The sequence below is a fragment of the Amia ocellicauda genome, chromosome 22 (assembly GCF_036373705.1).
Source record: "Amia ocellicauda isolate fAmiCal2 chromosome 22, fAmiCal2.hap1, whole genome shotgun sequence".
Taxonomy (NCBI): Eukaryota; Metazoa; Chordata; class Actinopteri; order Amiiformes; family Amiidae; genus Amia; species Amia ocellicauda.
Genome location: NC_089871.1, coordinates 5,729,352 through 5,744,711, shown reverse-complemented (window position 1 = coordinate 5,744,711; position 15,360 = coordinate 5,729,352). Strand labels below are relative to the sequence as shown.

At 41.0% G+C, this 15,360-nt stretch overlaps 1 protein-coding gene across 2 annotated transcripts in view; it reads left to right on the top strand.

Annotated features, from left to right (window-relative positions):
* camkk1a (calcium/calmodulin-dependent protein kinase kinase 1, alpha a) overlaps positions 1–15,360 on the top strand; it is a 62,422-nt gene that overhangs the window by 21,522 nt on the left and 25,540 nt on the right. For both annotated transcript variants that reach the window (XM_066696129.1, XM_066696130.1), the window contains exons 4-6: positions 7,785–7,832; positions 8,613–8,666; positions 14,932–14,983. In XM_066696129.1, coding sequence (XP_066552226.1) covers positions 7,785–7,832; positions 8,613–8,666; positions 14,932–14,983 — 154 coding nt within the window. The remainder of the gene's footprint in view (positions 1–7,784; positions 7,833–8,612; positions 8,667–14,931; positions 14,984–15,360) is intronic.

Sequence of the window (15,360 nt, the reverse complement as noted above, 5' to 3'; positions counted from 1 at the left end):
GTATTAATCTTAACAAGGTTGAATGGAAATTGTTCAGTTTACAAGAGAGGAAATGTGATCAGGCTGTTCAGAGTAAAAAAATAAAAAAATAAAGAGGTTTTAACTGCATTTAATCTCATCTCTGAGATTAACTAAAACTGTTGCATTGTTTGGGTTTGTTTTTCCATTTCCATAAAACCGCACATTAAGAAGACTCACCCTCTACCCATATTTCTAATTATTTTGGATTAACTGGAGTATATTGCTTGCTCGAGATCAAAAGGATTATCGGTGGATATCAGATGTCACCACAGCATTGTCTGTAATCTGATCGTGTACCAGGTCTGTGTTTTCTGATAGCAAGCGAAGTCAAAACAACGCTGAAATCCACATGTCGTAGTAAATGCTAAACTGTTGTTGTAAATGGACCACCATCTGTCAGAAACATGCAATATCCATCCATCATATCAAACACATGAGGGTGTACTGTGGGAGGCATTTCAGACGTGACCAAAATCTGAGATGAAACCATGTTCAGGCATCACCCGCCGACGTGACGGTGATCAGTCACAATTGGTTTCCATTTTCATTCCCACACTTTGCTACCATTACGAGTTCACTTGAGGGCTTTATTCTTTTTTGTCGCACTTTAAAACGCTGAGTAGTTATTTAAGCTTGTCTCTGAGCAGAACCGACGGTGATTTGCATGGTTAGGAGTACTTAACTTAGCAGTTCAAAGCACTTGCCAAATGGTATGCTAATGACATCTACATAGGGGGAGGCTCTCGTGGGAACAGAGCCTAGTAAATACTTGCCTTTGGGGCTGAAATGAAATGTTAATGCACGTGGTGTTTTCAGTCCACTCAGTTGCAAACTTCCACAGGTCGCTCTAATTAAATGGATGATGTTCCTAAAGGGCAGAGGGGTCCGAGCTGCTGTCATCGATTTTCAGCTGATCCTGACAGATTTCTTGTGTATGAGACGGAGGGAAATTGAACCTGCTTTCCTTTTTGATGATTGCCAATAAAGATGGCTTTTGAGATCTTTGATTCATCGTAAAAAATAAAATAAAATGGCAGCTTATTTTTCATGATAATTTATTTATATATTTTTGTAATTGGAACACTAATGTTCCATATAAGAATTCTTTGTGAACTTGCTCTGTCTTGTTACAATGCTAAAACCGTTTTTTTGTAACGGTTTTGGTGTTAATTTGTCTTTCAAACCATCAATGACTGTTGTCAATTGGTTGTACTTTTTAATTGAATGTGCCGATCTGTTATTTGCTGCAGGAGTTTAAGTGTCCTTGCTTCCTCGCCTCAATGAGAATTTATTTACTTGATGATCACATTATCTAGCTCCTCTTTCTCTATACACACAACTCCTGTATGTTCAAATACCCCTTTTTAAACCGAAAAATACAATACATAATATACTACATAAATAAATAAATGAAATGTAAATCAATTGGATTTCTTTCTCAGATTTTTAATTAGCAACCGCTTTTATGAAGGAAGGTGGTTTTATACTTGCAATATTTGTTAGCTGGAAATTTCTCCAGTGTAACATATTTAATAAGACTGTTTGTAAAATTGCTAAAAGTTAAAAGAATATATTTATTTTTTGATGACATGCTGTTTCCGTTATTTAAAATTCCTTTGAATCACCTAAGGCAAAATTGAAAAGTTTGAACCTATTCCCCTTTGTAATCAGAAACTATTGAATAACATGAAATTACTTGTAATATTTGCAAAAATTCGAAACGTGTAAAACAAATACTGGTGATTAAATACTAATAGTTATTGAAGACCAGAAATTCTATTAATAACTGCCTAGTTTAAATCCACCCTAATAAAGTACAAATATGTTCTGTTAATTGTAGAATAAACAGGTTTCTCTTAAATATAATAAGATTGATACAAACATAAACAAACCCAAACGATGACTGCGTTTATTGTATATGTCATATCTGGGCTGTTTGGATCCAGGCATTTGCTTATCAACTGTGATCAGTGCTTATTTGAGGCTTGAGCTGTCATTCTGTCATCCAAGAATATGTTCAGAAAATCAGTCTAATTAGTGGATAATGAACTGATTATTTGTTTGTTGCATCTACATCTTGCTACTCTACATGATAAGCGTATGTGTTGTATCTGTGTGATAAGTCACAGTGTGAGAGATTGGTGGAAATGGAAATAGAAAATGCTGGGTTGCAACAATAATGTTGAATACACAAGATGACAAGTTAGTGTGATACAGAAGATGAAAAGAAGGATTCTGTTAAGAAGTCATAATGTGCTATTTTCATAGAAGATGTGTTGAGACAAGCTAATCTTTGTTAGCAATGCTGTAGCTGGAATCTGTTTTGGCTTCAATATTCACTCCAGCCTGCAATAAAAGAGCCCCTTTTTTGGTCATATCAGTCATTTTTTGTTTTTTTGTGTGTTTTATGTTTGATTTGCTGCCAGTACTTGCTAATCTTTTCAAGTGACACTTACATCTGTTGCAGTTATAGCTTCTTCAGGCTACAGCACGGGTTTCCTAAAGTCCGTTTTATGAGTTTCAATATGCCCTGAAATCTTCACTCAAGGTGTTCTGTGAGACGTTTCTTATGGAACTGCAAGCTGTGTATTTATAGAATATATAATCTATAAACATATAAAAACGGTCATCTTCTGGTATAATACATTTGCACACAACTTGTCCTACGACTTGTATTTCGCCCACATACTGTCACTATCGAAAAGTGTGATTTACATCTTTAATATAGTATAATGTAATTTGCAGATAATTTCATTTTTTTTTTTTATCATTCTTGTCTTGCAGATATTCAAACTTAAGGGGGGAGAGGGGGATTAAATGAAAGGTTAATTATATTTTTTTTACTTCCTTTTGGGTGAGTTGAAAGGATAAGTACAGAAGGTTCTGCACTGAAATCATCGCACATATCCTGGCAGTAGGCTGAGATGGGTGACTCAGTAGGGTTAAGCGGATTCGCAGTACACTTTGAGCAAAGTTTAACAAAAGAAAAAGCAGCATGTCAGTGATGAATCATTGAAGGCTTTAATGGCAGAACATGGCACTTGACCAGGTAGAGCAAAACATCAACAAACAAGGTATAACATCCTCTCCGTCTCACTTAATTTCATGTTATTAAACCATGAATTACTGTCATACCGGTTTACTGTCCCACTTCTATATCCTGATTGTCTTCCCTTCAATTTAAATGCATCTGCCTCACATAGTGTTTTGTATAAGGACTCTGTAATAATTATTAGTTTCACAAAACCACTCCACCTGGGTTCCCTACATACCCACTCATGTGTAATTAGTATCGTAGTGTGGGCAGGTTGATGTGACACAATACTGGTGCACAATGAAGATGCTAAGATCAGGGGCTGGTTTCACAGACCCAAATTACTACTAGTCACGGACCACCCAATGTTATTTTAGTTAGATCAGTCTTAGACTAGCTCGAATTGAGGTCTGTGAAACCAGCCAGGAGACTTTTAATATATCGTCCCCTTTCCTGAGCTGTAGGCCCCAATTATTGGCGGTTATACCCGAATCGTTGTATAAATATTAACAAAACCAATTGCAGAATCAAAAGTACGGGTAAATAATCCTTAAAAATAGACATCATTTTAAAGCAAATTGCTTCCGACAGACATTCCTATAAAGCCCGGTTCAGAAAGTGTGACTTAATATTAATATGCGGTGCATATTTTGTACAAGCTGTCAGTTGCATGTCCGTGTGACAGAAGGAAATTCGTACAGATTAAATCTGCTCGGAAAATTCAGCTGCCAGCAAAACAATTTTTCCCTCACAAGACACTGCCACAGTCACACAGTCGCCACAGCTTCTGAATTATACAAACAGGCAGAGCTTGTAGATAACGGCACCATGGCAGCTTTTAAAGCGAGGTATTCCTGTCCTGTAATTTCCAGCAGGTGCGGCTCTACATTTGCGTTTCTAATGTTAACTAAAGCGCCTAAATGGGTTTGACCTGGCATGAAATGAGTGACCCGTAATGAATTGCGCCATTCAAATTGTTTCGCTGAACAGTTTTGATCCCCCCCCTCCTCCCCACAGCATCCATCAACCAGACAGCTGCCACCGCATGCATAATCTACTGGGAGACCTGTGTAACCGAGGCAGATGTTTTCAGAGATGAGCCAAACAAGGGATAAAATCCATTTACCTGCTTCAGGCTCCACTGCCCAACGTTGGTGGGGTGAGGAATGCTTGACTCGAGGTGGAGCCAAAGGAGCACTTAACATGACTGAAGAGGATTGGAGTCTGTAGACCCACATCCATCTGGGGGGCCCTTGGGTCCCCAGAAACTTGAGTTTTACTTAGTGTTTAACACCCCTGGTTGAGAGATCCCCCTTCCCAACTTTGAGCTGAAACCAGTCTGAATTCATTAGTTCAGCTAAAAGCAAATTGGAGTTACTTTCCACACATTTCCACAATTCTTGGTCCCTTGGCTGGGGTTTCTTTTGCTCGAAAACAAAATCCGTCTTGAGTCATCTCTCATGAGGACACAATCTCGCACACACACGAGCACACTCACTCCCGTGTTTTTCTACTGCTTTTTCCTACTTCAGTTTCTTATTTATTCAAAAACTGATCAGTGTCTTCAATTCCGGCAATGTGTGATATAGATTATCAATGTAAAATATCTGTTGACAGAGGATTAGCAGTATAATCTTGCGAATTTGATGCACGAAACATGCCTGTAATTGTTTAATCAATGCTAGATGCTGCACAGCCAGTTTTAACATTTAATGCTGTTTTTCCACAAAGTACTTTACATGTTTGCATTTTATGTAGACATTATAAATCGGGACCCATTAGAAGTGGTTGAGTGATTTGAGATTAATTTCAGCGAGCTTGTTATTCCCTAACAAATGAATCTTCCCTACAGTGACGAGCGCACACACACACACATCCCGTTCATAACCGAAAGAGTCGCAGACAAATTTCACTTCAGCAGGAGACTGATAATGGCATGCATCATTAAATAAAAACAAGTTAGCGCCAAGATGCTTACAGAGATTTGTTGGTTTTAATTAGGACTGCATCTACCTACGGTGCCCTCTGGACGGTGGCATATTTGCGAAGTGTGACCAAAATGACCGGTCCGGAATGTTTTGGTATCTGTCTTCGGTATGAATCCTGATAAAAATGGAAGCAGGGTGGTTGAGATTAAATCGTGAGATGCTTAATTGTGTGTGGCTGTGGAGGTGTTGACATTAGCATTGACCGAGTTAAACAGGGTGGCTAAGGGAGTTAATGGCTGACTGTTGAAGTGTGACCATGTTTGGTAGCTGTGGAGTCCGTGCTCTCTGCTGAACCGTGATGTTAACATGTTGAGTTTGGTGGGAGGGGGATCCAGCTACTGTCTTAGTATATACTGACCGGCACTCATCTCTGTTGTTCTTACTTTTAACTGGAGATGAGAGAGTGCTCCCTAATCTATTCAATGAGTTGATATTTACATAACCATAAAGAGGCTGCAAAATCAAACTTCACATCATATATATTCATGGGAAGGAGGTTTTACTGATTTTGTTTTGTTAATTTCTGTAATTTATTTATTTCACAGTCAAGATGTATAATTCTCTAAAGCATTGATTCCTGTTCTTCACCAGGGAGAGTAGGGGGGTGTTTGTGTGACCTCCTCACTGCATCTCAATTCACTGCTTTTAAGTGTATGTAGGATATAGCAGGTGACAGATGGGCAGAATATTGCCTTTTACACATTTAGCTATGCTGGAAAATACAAGTTTATATCACAATTCAGCTTGTATCTGGGAATGTGTCATTCTCGTCTGGTTCTTTGACAGAAATCTGATCGGAAATTACAGCCGAGGATTTTGCAGAGAAACCATAGCTGGATGGAAGCATTTTGTCCTAAATGGTTCTCTGAATTAAGCTAGGAAATAAAGCCGCCTGCTAGATTTCCAAGACGAGGCCCTTAACTACCGTAATCTTAATCATTAATACTCTGCCAAGCACACACATCAGCAATGAAGCATGAAGCACACATTTCCTTATATTTATATTCCCGTTAGGATGTATGGCTCTTTACTGAGCAATTTCAGAAATCCGGGCACTCTTCCACAGGCTGTTGTATAATCAATTAAAGTTTAAAAGCTAGAAAAAAAGAGAACGCATGAGAGGGAGAGAGAGAGAGAGTTGTCATTCTCTTGTCTTGATTGATTCTCGACTCACAACTGCAGCAGTAAATGGCTCGGAGACGCAGGGCAGGCGTCCAACAGGGGTTGCCTGGAAATTGCATTGCTGATGTTATTAGCATTTGGTGCTGCAGCATTGATGAAATAGCATATGATTTATTAAAGCTTTCAAGGGCTGAAAAGCTGTTCCATCCAGACTGGCTCTCGGTGTTGAGAGCAGAAAGGCAGTGATCGTTGCTGCAGTGCCGCGCTGACTGAGCATGTGCCGGAGCCCACCGGGTGGAAAAACGCACGCCAGCGGCCATAACCGCCTTCTGGGCTTGATCTCCTGCAACAGGTGGAATAGTGATCAATTATTGGTCAACACCTTTGCATATTTTGTATCCACCCCCTACAAACAATGTACTGATGTGCATGATGCTACGGATTTCCATACATTGTGGCTGTGGAATTCAGCACTGTAAGACTTTCGAGTATTGATCGGCAACTATATTGAACTTATCCAAATTAATTCCCTTTGGATCATACAGGGTCTGTGTGTCTCTGCCTTTCTTCTGTGTCTTGAGACATCTGTAGCAGACACTCCGTTCTCAAAACATTTGATTTCCCTTGCCTTGACACTTTCAGGGTAGGAGATAAGCATGGCTATATTGATAACAAACCTTCCTGTTGTTTCTGACAGTTGTCCACAAGGTTACATAAGTGGTGCAGTGGAAATGTACCAGAGGGTTTGACATATTTGCTCATTAGTTATATTGTTGATTATTCATAAACCAATATAATCTATTATTTTTGCATACTAATCAGTATTTAATGCATATTCATTGATTCTTCTAATTATTCCCATATATTGACTTTTTCTTTGTTCACTTTCGAGGTCTCAACCTATAAATGACTGCACTCGTTTTCTTACAATGCTATTGATTGGAAAGTTAAATTATCCACACCTTTAAAACAGTCAGAAAACCACACTACACCCAAATGGGCATTGTATTTTTTCTCTCCTGGAAATACTTGTTAGAATAACATTTGCTGTTTTTGTGCAGAACTTTCTTACACAGAAATGCAAATGTCTGTCTGTCAGGTGGCAGGCAGCACGAGGCCTGCAGGATTCACAGCTTTTCTCTCCATTTCGAGCTGCTTGAAGCCGTTTGGAGAATCCACTCCAAAGTATTACTCATAGACTCTCACACAGAAGTATTTGTCACAGCCTCGGCCAGTGATTTCTCCTAAAGTGGTTATTGAAGTTGTGCTCAAGCTGTTAAACACTTTTGTTGCCCTTGTCTTGGCTGTATTGCTCCTAACAGTTCCTTATACAGACTGAAATCCCCTGCCCAGCCCTGGCTCTGGTCTTTATCTACGTCATGGCTCTCTCGATCAGCCTTTTGTTTTATCGTTCTTTTGTAATGCCACTCGAGTTTCTAGCTGAATTGCTGTTAAAAGCATTTGAATTATTTTTTTTAACTACCTTTCAATTTAACTGTCTAAAGAATGATCATTTTATAGTATTTTTTTGACGTACTTTTCAAAGACTGCTCATTACTGTCAATGTTACAACAGTGGGTCTCCCTTGGGATTAGCTAACTATCTGCCTATTTTCACAGGATTGTATACAACTGAACCAGTACAAGTTGAAAAGTGAAATTGGAAAGGTGGGTGCTCAGGTTTCTTTTCTTCTTGTTATGAGTTGTGCTTTACTGGCAGGTTATATAGGCCAGTGTTCCCACAAAGCACTGCAACTGCATAGATGAATTTGGAACCTATTACCTGTATGCAAAATACCAAATGTCTTGAATGTCTCTTTGTAGGCAAGTATGGAACCAATATGTGTACATGTGTTGTTATACAGGCAAAAATTCCCTTGCAGTTTCCCTGCATCCTTGCAGTTTCACAGCGATTTGTTCTTTGACAAGCCCATCTTGTATTTTGTCAGCTTATTTATGTATGTATTTATTTATTTTCGCTTTGTTAATGCTGAACAGCTGCATCTGACAGATCTGGGCTCGTCTTGACCTACAAGCACTGCCCACGTGCGGAGAGTGTCAGTTTAACTCGATCTGTCAGTCGGATCGCGATGGCAGTAGCAGCTCTGCTCTGGTGAAAGCAGAGGCCTCGCCGAGTAGATCGGAGCCGGCTACGTTAACCAACAGTCGGGAATAACTCCTTCGTGGACAGCCACATCTTATTGGAGTCCCTGCTCACGATTCTCTTTAACTCTGAGAATATCAGGCAGTGTAGCAGTGCCTCCTATTATGCAATTAATGACATAAATACTCTACATGCATGGAGCAAAGCATTTTCTGTGCTGCGTATCGCAATAGCCCATAATTGTCACTTTGGGCTCCGCACAGACACTAGCTCCTGCCTCTGCCGTATGTCACGTTAAGCCGAGCTCCTTGTGACTTCCTGTCCTATTTTCATTCCTGTCCCAGGGCTCGTACGGAGTGGTGAAATTAGCGTACAACGAGGATGACGACAAATATTACGTAAGTACCGTGGCTCTGGAGTGCAATTAGTATGCTGAGATTTTGCGCTCCACTGACCTTTTTGTTTTTTATTTTTTTGAATGCGTGCTTTGTGTGCTCTCCTGCTTCACAGTTACTGCTCTGATCCACTTGGCATGCAAATCCAAAACATCCTGTGAAACCCCACTGCGCTGCTCTGCCACACTGGGCTGTCGGCGTCCAACCGCTGTGCGACTCCGCTCCCGGCAGGCTTACGGTCTTGTGTGCGGCGGTCATTAAAGGTCCGCTGAAGAGAGGGGTCAGCTAAGGATCTTGCCATACTGCAGGAGTTGCCATGGTGTAGCGTTTCCGACCGTTCACGCCTGTGTTTCTGCTCTCTCCGGCGCGAAAGTAGCAGATTCCCACTCAGAAAACAAATCCTGTTGAGGCCTGATGGTTGACAGAAGGACGAGTAAAAGCAAATTATGTGAAAGAAGGTTACGTTTTTTTGTGCGTTTATTTATCAGTTTCAAAAGCACAGATAACTGTACTTTGTGGAAGTGTTGTGTTTTCTTTATTTACTTTTTTATTTTATTTTTACACACAGATTAAGAACATTTAATCATTCGTGGCTCTCCAGGGAACAACACAGTTTGCCTTGAAATGTTAATTGCATGACTCATGGATTTTGTGTTCCTTTTCTTTTTGTTTTTTCCAGCCTGTGGGTTGCACAGGGGATGTAAAGGTACCCAATACCCAGACAGGAGCTGTGTTTAGATGTCGTTATACATAATTATGCAAAAACAAAGAAACGCATCCTCCCTCCCCCTTCACTTGTCTCTGTGCATGGTGACGGGAACATTGCCTCAAATGCCGACATCAGTGGCACATAATTCTGTCTGTCAAAGTGTCTGAAAGCATGTCTTTACAACAGATTCCAGCCCGGCCCCTCAGGTGTATTGTATTCACTGACACTGTGTTGTGTTACTTCAGTAGAGTTAGTTTTTGTTTTGTGTTCATCCCGTTCACAAACGCAATTGCACGCTGTCGCTCGCACTCACCACTGATGCACACCCCTTCCCTGCTCTGTCTCTAGCGCACAGAGAGAAATGCGAGGAATGTGAACACTGTGCCCGATTTCTTGGTTTTAGTTAAGCTCAACCATTGTATATGTATGTGTATATACACCGATCAGCCATAACATTATGATCACTGACAGGTGAAGTGAATAACACTGATAATCTCGTTATCATGGCACCTGTCAGTGGGTGGGATATATTGGGCAGCAAGTGAACATTTTGTCCTCAAAGTTGATGTGTTAGAAGCAGGAAAAATGGGCAGCGTAAGGATCTGAGCGACTCTGACAAGGGCCAAATTGTGATGGCTAGACGACTAGGTCAGAGCATCTCCAAAAAATTCCGGCTCTTGTGGGGTGTTCCCGGTCTGCAGTGGTCAGTACCTATCAAAAGTGGTCCAAGGAAGGAAAAGCAGTGAACCGGCGATGGGGTCATGGGCGGCCAAGGCTTATTGATGAACGTGGGGAGCGAAGGCTGGCCTGTGTGGTCCGATCCAATAGACGAGCTACTGTAGCTCAAATTGCTGAAAAAGTTCATGCTGGTTCTGATAGAAAGGTGTCAAAACACACAGTGCATCGCAGTTTGTTGTGTATGGGGCTGCGTAGCCGCTGACCAGTCAGGGTGCCCATGCTGACCCCTGTCCACTGCCGAAAGCGCCTACAATGGGCACGTGAGCATCAGAACTGGACCACGGAGCAATGGAAGAAGGTGGCCTGGTCTGATGAATCACGAGTTCAAGGTGTTGACTTGGCCTCCAAATTCCCCAGATCTCAATCCAATCGAGTATCTGTGGGATGTGCTGGACAAACAAGTCCGATCCATGGAGGCCCCACCTCACAACTTACAGGACTTAAAGGATCTGTATGCTAACATCTTGGTGCCAGATACCACAGCACACCTTCAGAGGTCTAGTGGAGTCCATGCCTCGACGGGTCAGGGCTGTTTTGGCGGCAATAGGGGGACCTACACAATATTAGGCAGGTGGTCATAATGTTATGGCTGATCGGTGTATGTATTGTGTGTACAGAATCTCTAAGAGAATCTATTTTCAGATCATTGTTTCATATCGCCTGACAAGAAACATGTGGTCGACGGTGCTCAGCTGGCGTGCGTTATTGAAACTGTGAGATCCACAGACACACGTACTGTGAAAGGTTCACTGCTCCGCATGGTGAAGCCACCCAGTTTGATCCTGATGCCCGTTGAACATCTCTGAATTAATGGCCTCTTTATTCTAAAACATTGGACATTCATGAGTGCCTTTGGGCCGTACTATCCAGAGAAGCACACTAGCTACACACCTGGGCTGATTTTAACCCCTTTTTACACCCTCACATCTGCTGTTTTGATTACATCGCTCTGTCGTACTTCATGTCTAAAATACCTGAATGAAAACTTCCCAGGCCCCTGTTGTTTTATACATTGTCTCCAGCATCACGAAGTGTTACCTAGAAATACAAGATACTTCAATTCATGATCTGCTTATTGATCCTTAGGTTAATGTCCCTGTTTAAACACATTTGGACCCCTGTAACTTTACTTTACAATATCCACTCTTAATCATAATGATTTGTATCCTTTTTTAGCTAGTTCTTGGCATGATGCAGTTAACAGTACACCAAACGGCTACACACCTTGTGAATTTCATTTTCTTTTTATATAGACTGTTGTACAGCATCAAGCTTTTTTGTGTTGTTTTGTCGTTGTTGCTTTTTTAATTATTTCTGCAGTTCTAGGTCATTCGAAGCAATGTTGTAACCTAGTAACAGCAGTGTATCTGCCACTGTGTTTGTGTGCTTTTGCATAAAGTGGTTGTTCAGGACTGTATAAACCGAAGAAAAAACATTTTTATTATTATTATTTTAAATATACAATAATATTAAGACTCTTCTGTTTTTCTTAGTTTTTATCCAGCAGGTTTCCCACTAAAACTGAAACCAGAGCAATTGATGCACTGAAATAATTTATAATGCAGTGGACTAAATAATTTTAACGGTGCTTTCCACTGACTTCCTTATCTATTACCGGTTAGTCAGAGTCGAGGAGACATTGTCATGGGAATCTATACAGCTCTGTCTGATGTGAAGGCCATGATCGAAGGTATATTTAAATATCCACTTCACCACTGAGGATTGAGAACTCAGATCGTGACTGGAGGCAATGTGACAAGCATCCATTTCATGGTCCCGGCCCATCACAATGAGGGGGAAGGAAATCTTGCCACAGAACTGAGGATGTAGAATCAATATTCAGGCGATCACCTTCTTTCTGTTTCTGTCTCTTCATATGTCCACCAGATTGACCGATTGACCGTTCCTTTACTGAGCTTTATTTAACCAGGACATCCTTTCATTCAGGTGCATTTGTTATAAAGCAAATTAAATGGCAAAATTACAAAAAAGCCACAGTAACTCACCATTGATCAGAATAAACCAGAGATTGAATATCAAATTGCATCACATTATAAAGGGTCAGATCGGATATAGTAAGCTATGCTCCTTTTATTGGGTATAAGATGAATTTGAACCTCTATAATTTCTTCCCACAGGTTATTGTTTGCCCAAATTCCTGACTGTTTACTGTTTGTTTTTCAGTTTTCAGTTGTTTTTGGTGATGTGGTTTGTCCTACCTGTTAGTATTTAGTCTTCATTCAAGGTTAGGTGTCTCGTGTGAGGGAATTCAGCTGAAACTTCAGTGCGGTGTATTCCTGTTAACGTTTGTATTTAAACACCTCTGTCTTTGTACCCAAGATGATTTGTACGTACAGTATATTTAATACTCAGGACATCTGTGTGCTGTGGCAGGCTAAATGCTCTTTACACTTGTCAGCAATACAAGCAAATCTTTGATCTTGAAAGATGCACTAGTTTATCTGGCGGGGAGAGGAAAGAAATGTTGCTGGATCCTTTTTTTTCCCTGAGCTGTAAATACTTTTTTTTTTAAACCCACTTAGAAAGAAAATTTTCTATCTAAAAACAATTAAAAGAAAATGAACGACTCATTAGCTTGACAATACATTTGTAACTTTCAAAAGATATTTATTGTATAGCGGAGGGCAGCAGAATATAGGCAATAGGATCACTTCGCCAGCTGTGAAGCGTGTAAGACAGGACTAATGAGTCTACCATGGATTTCTGTGATCATGTTTCTCGCCGTTAAAATGACAAGGAAATTTTAATAACTTCATTCAACCGTTGCAGCTCTTTGTGTGGCGTCCTGCTCATTAAAATAATAATAAAACATATAAGAACTGCAGGTGCAAGAGAGAAATACATAATTACCCCCTTTATTTAAGACTTTAATAAAGACGCAGTAGCTTCAAGAATGTGCAAGCTAGGTTTCAAAAGCAACGGGTTTACTGAATTTGTACGAACTGAGGGGGAAAAACCCCCACTTGAGTCTGTTTAAACTGAATATTTTAAACTATAAAAATCATTCTTGATTTCACTCTAAACTGTAGATTAAAAGTGATGAAAGGAAGAACAATGGCCTAGGTGAGATCAAAACTTTGATATGCCCACGCCACGCAAAACTCACACGTCTGCTGCTCCTGTAAAATCGTATTTTTCACCCTTTCAATTGTCCTTCCATATCTGATCTTTAAAGTAAGGAGGATCTGGCGTCAGGATCTATTCATTCATAGCCTTTTAGAATATAATCGCCACCGTTTATTTCAACCGGCACCGTTCTCCAGAGTCATTAGCTTGGTCGTCTGGTTTGACTTCCTGCCTGGAATGGCTGCCATCTACTCGTAGATTCCTGTGGAATTCTCGAGACCCTGTTGTGCTGTGCTCAGGGTAATGCATTAAGCAGAGGAGTTTGTAAGAGCATTGCTATACGCTCTCGTCCTCCCCGGACTTTGTTTGCCGTGCGAGGCAGGCCGTTCTCGCGCCGTGGAAGCCAACATGGCCGCGCTTTTCGGTTACATTCTCGCGTATCATCCCTTGGCGGGCAGAATAGCCCCTAGCCAGTGAAATAATCATCTCTATACAGTTCGCATTGCAGCTTGGCCCTGGCACAGCTACCGATGTGATTAACTGCACGTTTCAGTTGCTACCAAGCAATACAAATGTGGCCGCCTCTCTGTAGTGTGCTAACACCGAGTTACTATCTTCTCATAAAAGATCTGGAACATAACTAAGGAGAATGACACTGGGAACTAGAGGCCATAGTGCAGGCTGCGTGGGCATTTTATTGTGATTTTTAAAATGAATCGATTTCTGGAAGTTTCAGCGTGTCACATTGCTTAGGGACTGCAGCGCCCAGTGCAGTGCATGCAAAAATTGTGCACAAATTAACATGCATTTATGTGATTGTGGAGAAAGCCAACCCTGCTGCCGTGTAGAGAAACAGCAGGGATGGTATTTACACAAGGCGGCATTTAATTTCTGCCGTCGCTTCCTGATGGGGGAAAAAATCAACAAGACGTTTCGATTGGCTGCTTTGATGAACACCGCTTTCACTTAATCAAGGTGATTTTGTACATCGTCTGAGCCCTGGATCTCGGTCGATTTACATATTTACTGTACCAGTTAATGCCGCTCATGCTCCGAAAGGCATCCTGTTTGGTGCAGGGAAATTTCAATATACAATTAACCTGAAAAAGCAAGCGGCAATGAGACTGCAACTATGACTGAGGTGTGCAGTTGTATGTTAAATAATGAGCATGTGATGTTTCCATGACAATACATCCTTTGTTCTGATATTGCATTTTGCTATGAAATCCTAACTCTGAGATCTGGTGGCTGTACATGAGTGTGGAATCCCACAGGAATAAGAGAGAAGGGAAATGAGAGAAACGGTGGACTTTGAGGCTGGGCTCCATGTCTCCTGGATCCTCAGCAGATCAGAGTAGTGGCTTGTCAACAAATATCGCTACCTGAACACCTTGGTTGTGACACATTCCTCCCTTCTTCCTGTGCAGTTTCCACTCCTGTAGACAGATGCACTGAATAATGACAGCTAACAAGACCTAAAGCTTGAGGGGGGGGGAACTCTTCTTTTTAATAAGATTGAATTTGAATCGGGTCTAAATCCCACTGTTTCTTGCACAGCTCAAATTGCCACAGAGACAAATCTGCTCCTGCAGCTTTTAGCTACACTTCACTTCATCAGTATCGCACCTGTATAAGAGCAAAAGGCACTACAATTATTGAATGGTTTAATTTGATACCTGAAGTTCAGGAGAGCCCCCCCACCCCTTGTATTAATTATTTTCTATCTTACTCTAGGCAATGAAAGTAGTCTCCAAGAAGAAGCTGATGAAGCAATATGGATTTCCACGTAGGTGTCTCTGTAACGTTTTATTTGAATGAAATGTTTAATTTGGTTGCTATGCAGGCCACCGCACTCTCACTGTGAGGGATGGTTGGGGAACGCCAGCAGTGATTTCCTTTTTCTTGCAGTAGCTAGCTGTAAACTAGCTGTAATTCACTCACAGCTGGGACTGTATAATCTCGAGTCTCCTGTGCGACCTCTCCCCCAAAAATATCAAGATCAGAAAGGACTACAACAGCATTATATTGTCGACTGTCCTCATCAGCTCAACCCTGTTTACCTTGTTTACTAATTTATATGCCATGCTTGTCACCAGTAATGTATCATTAAAATTTGACAGTTCACAATCCAGGTGAGGAACCAGGCCAAGACAAGATAAAATC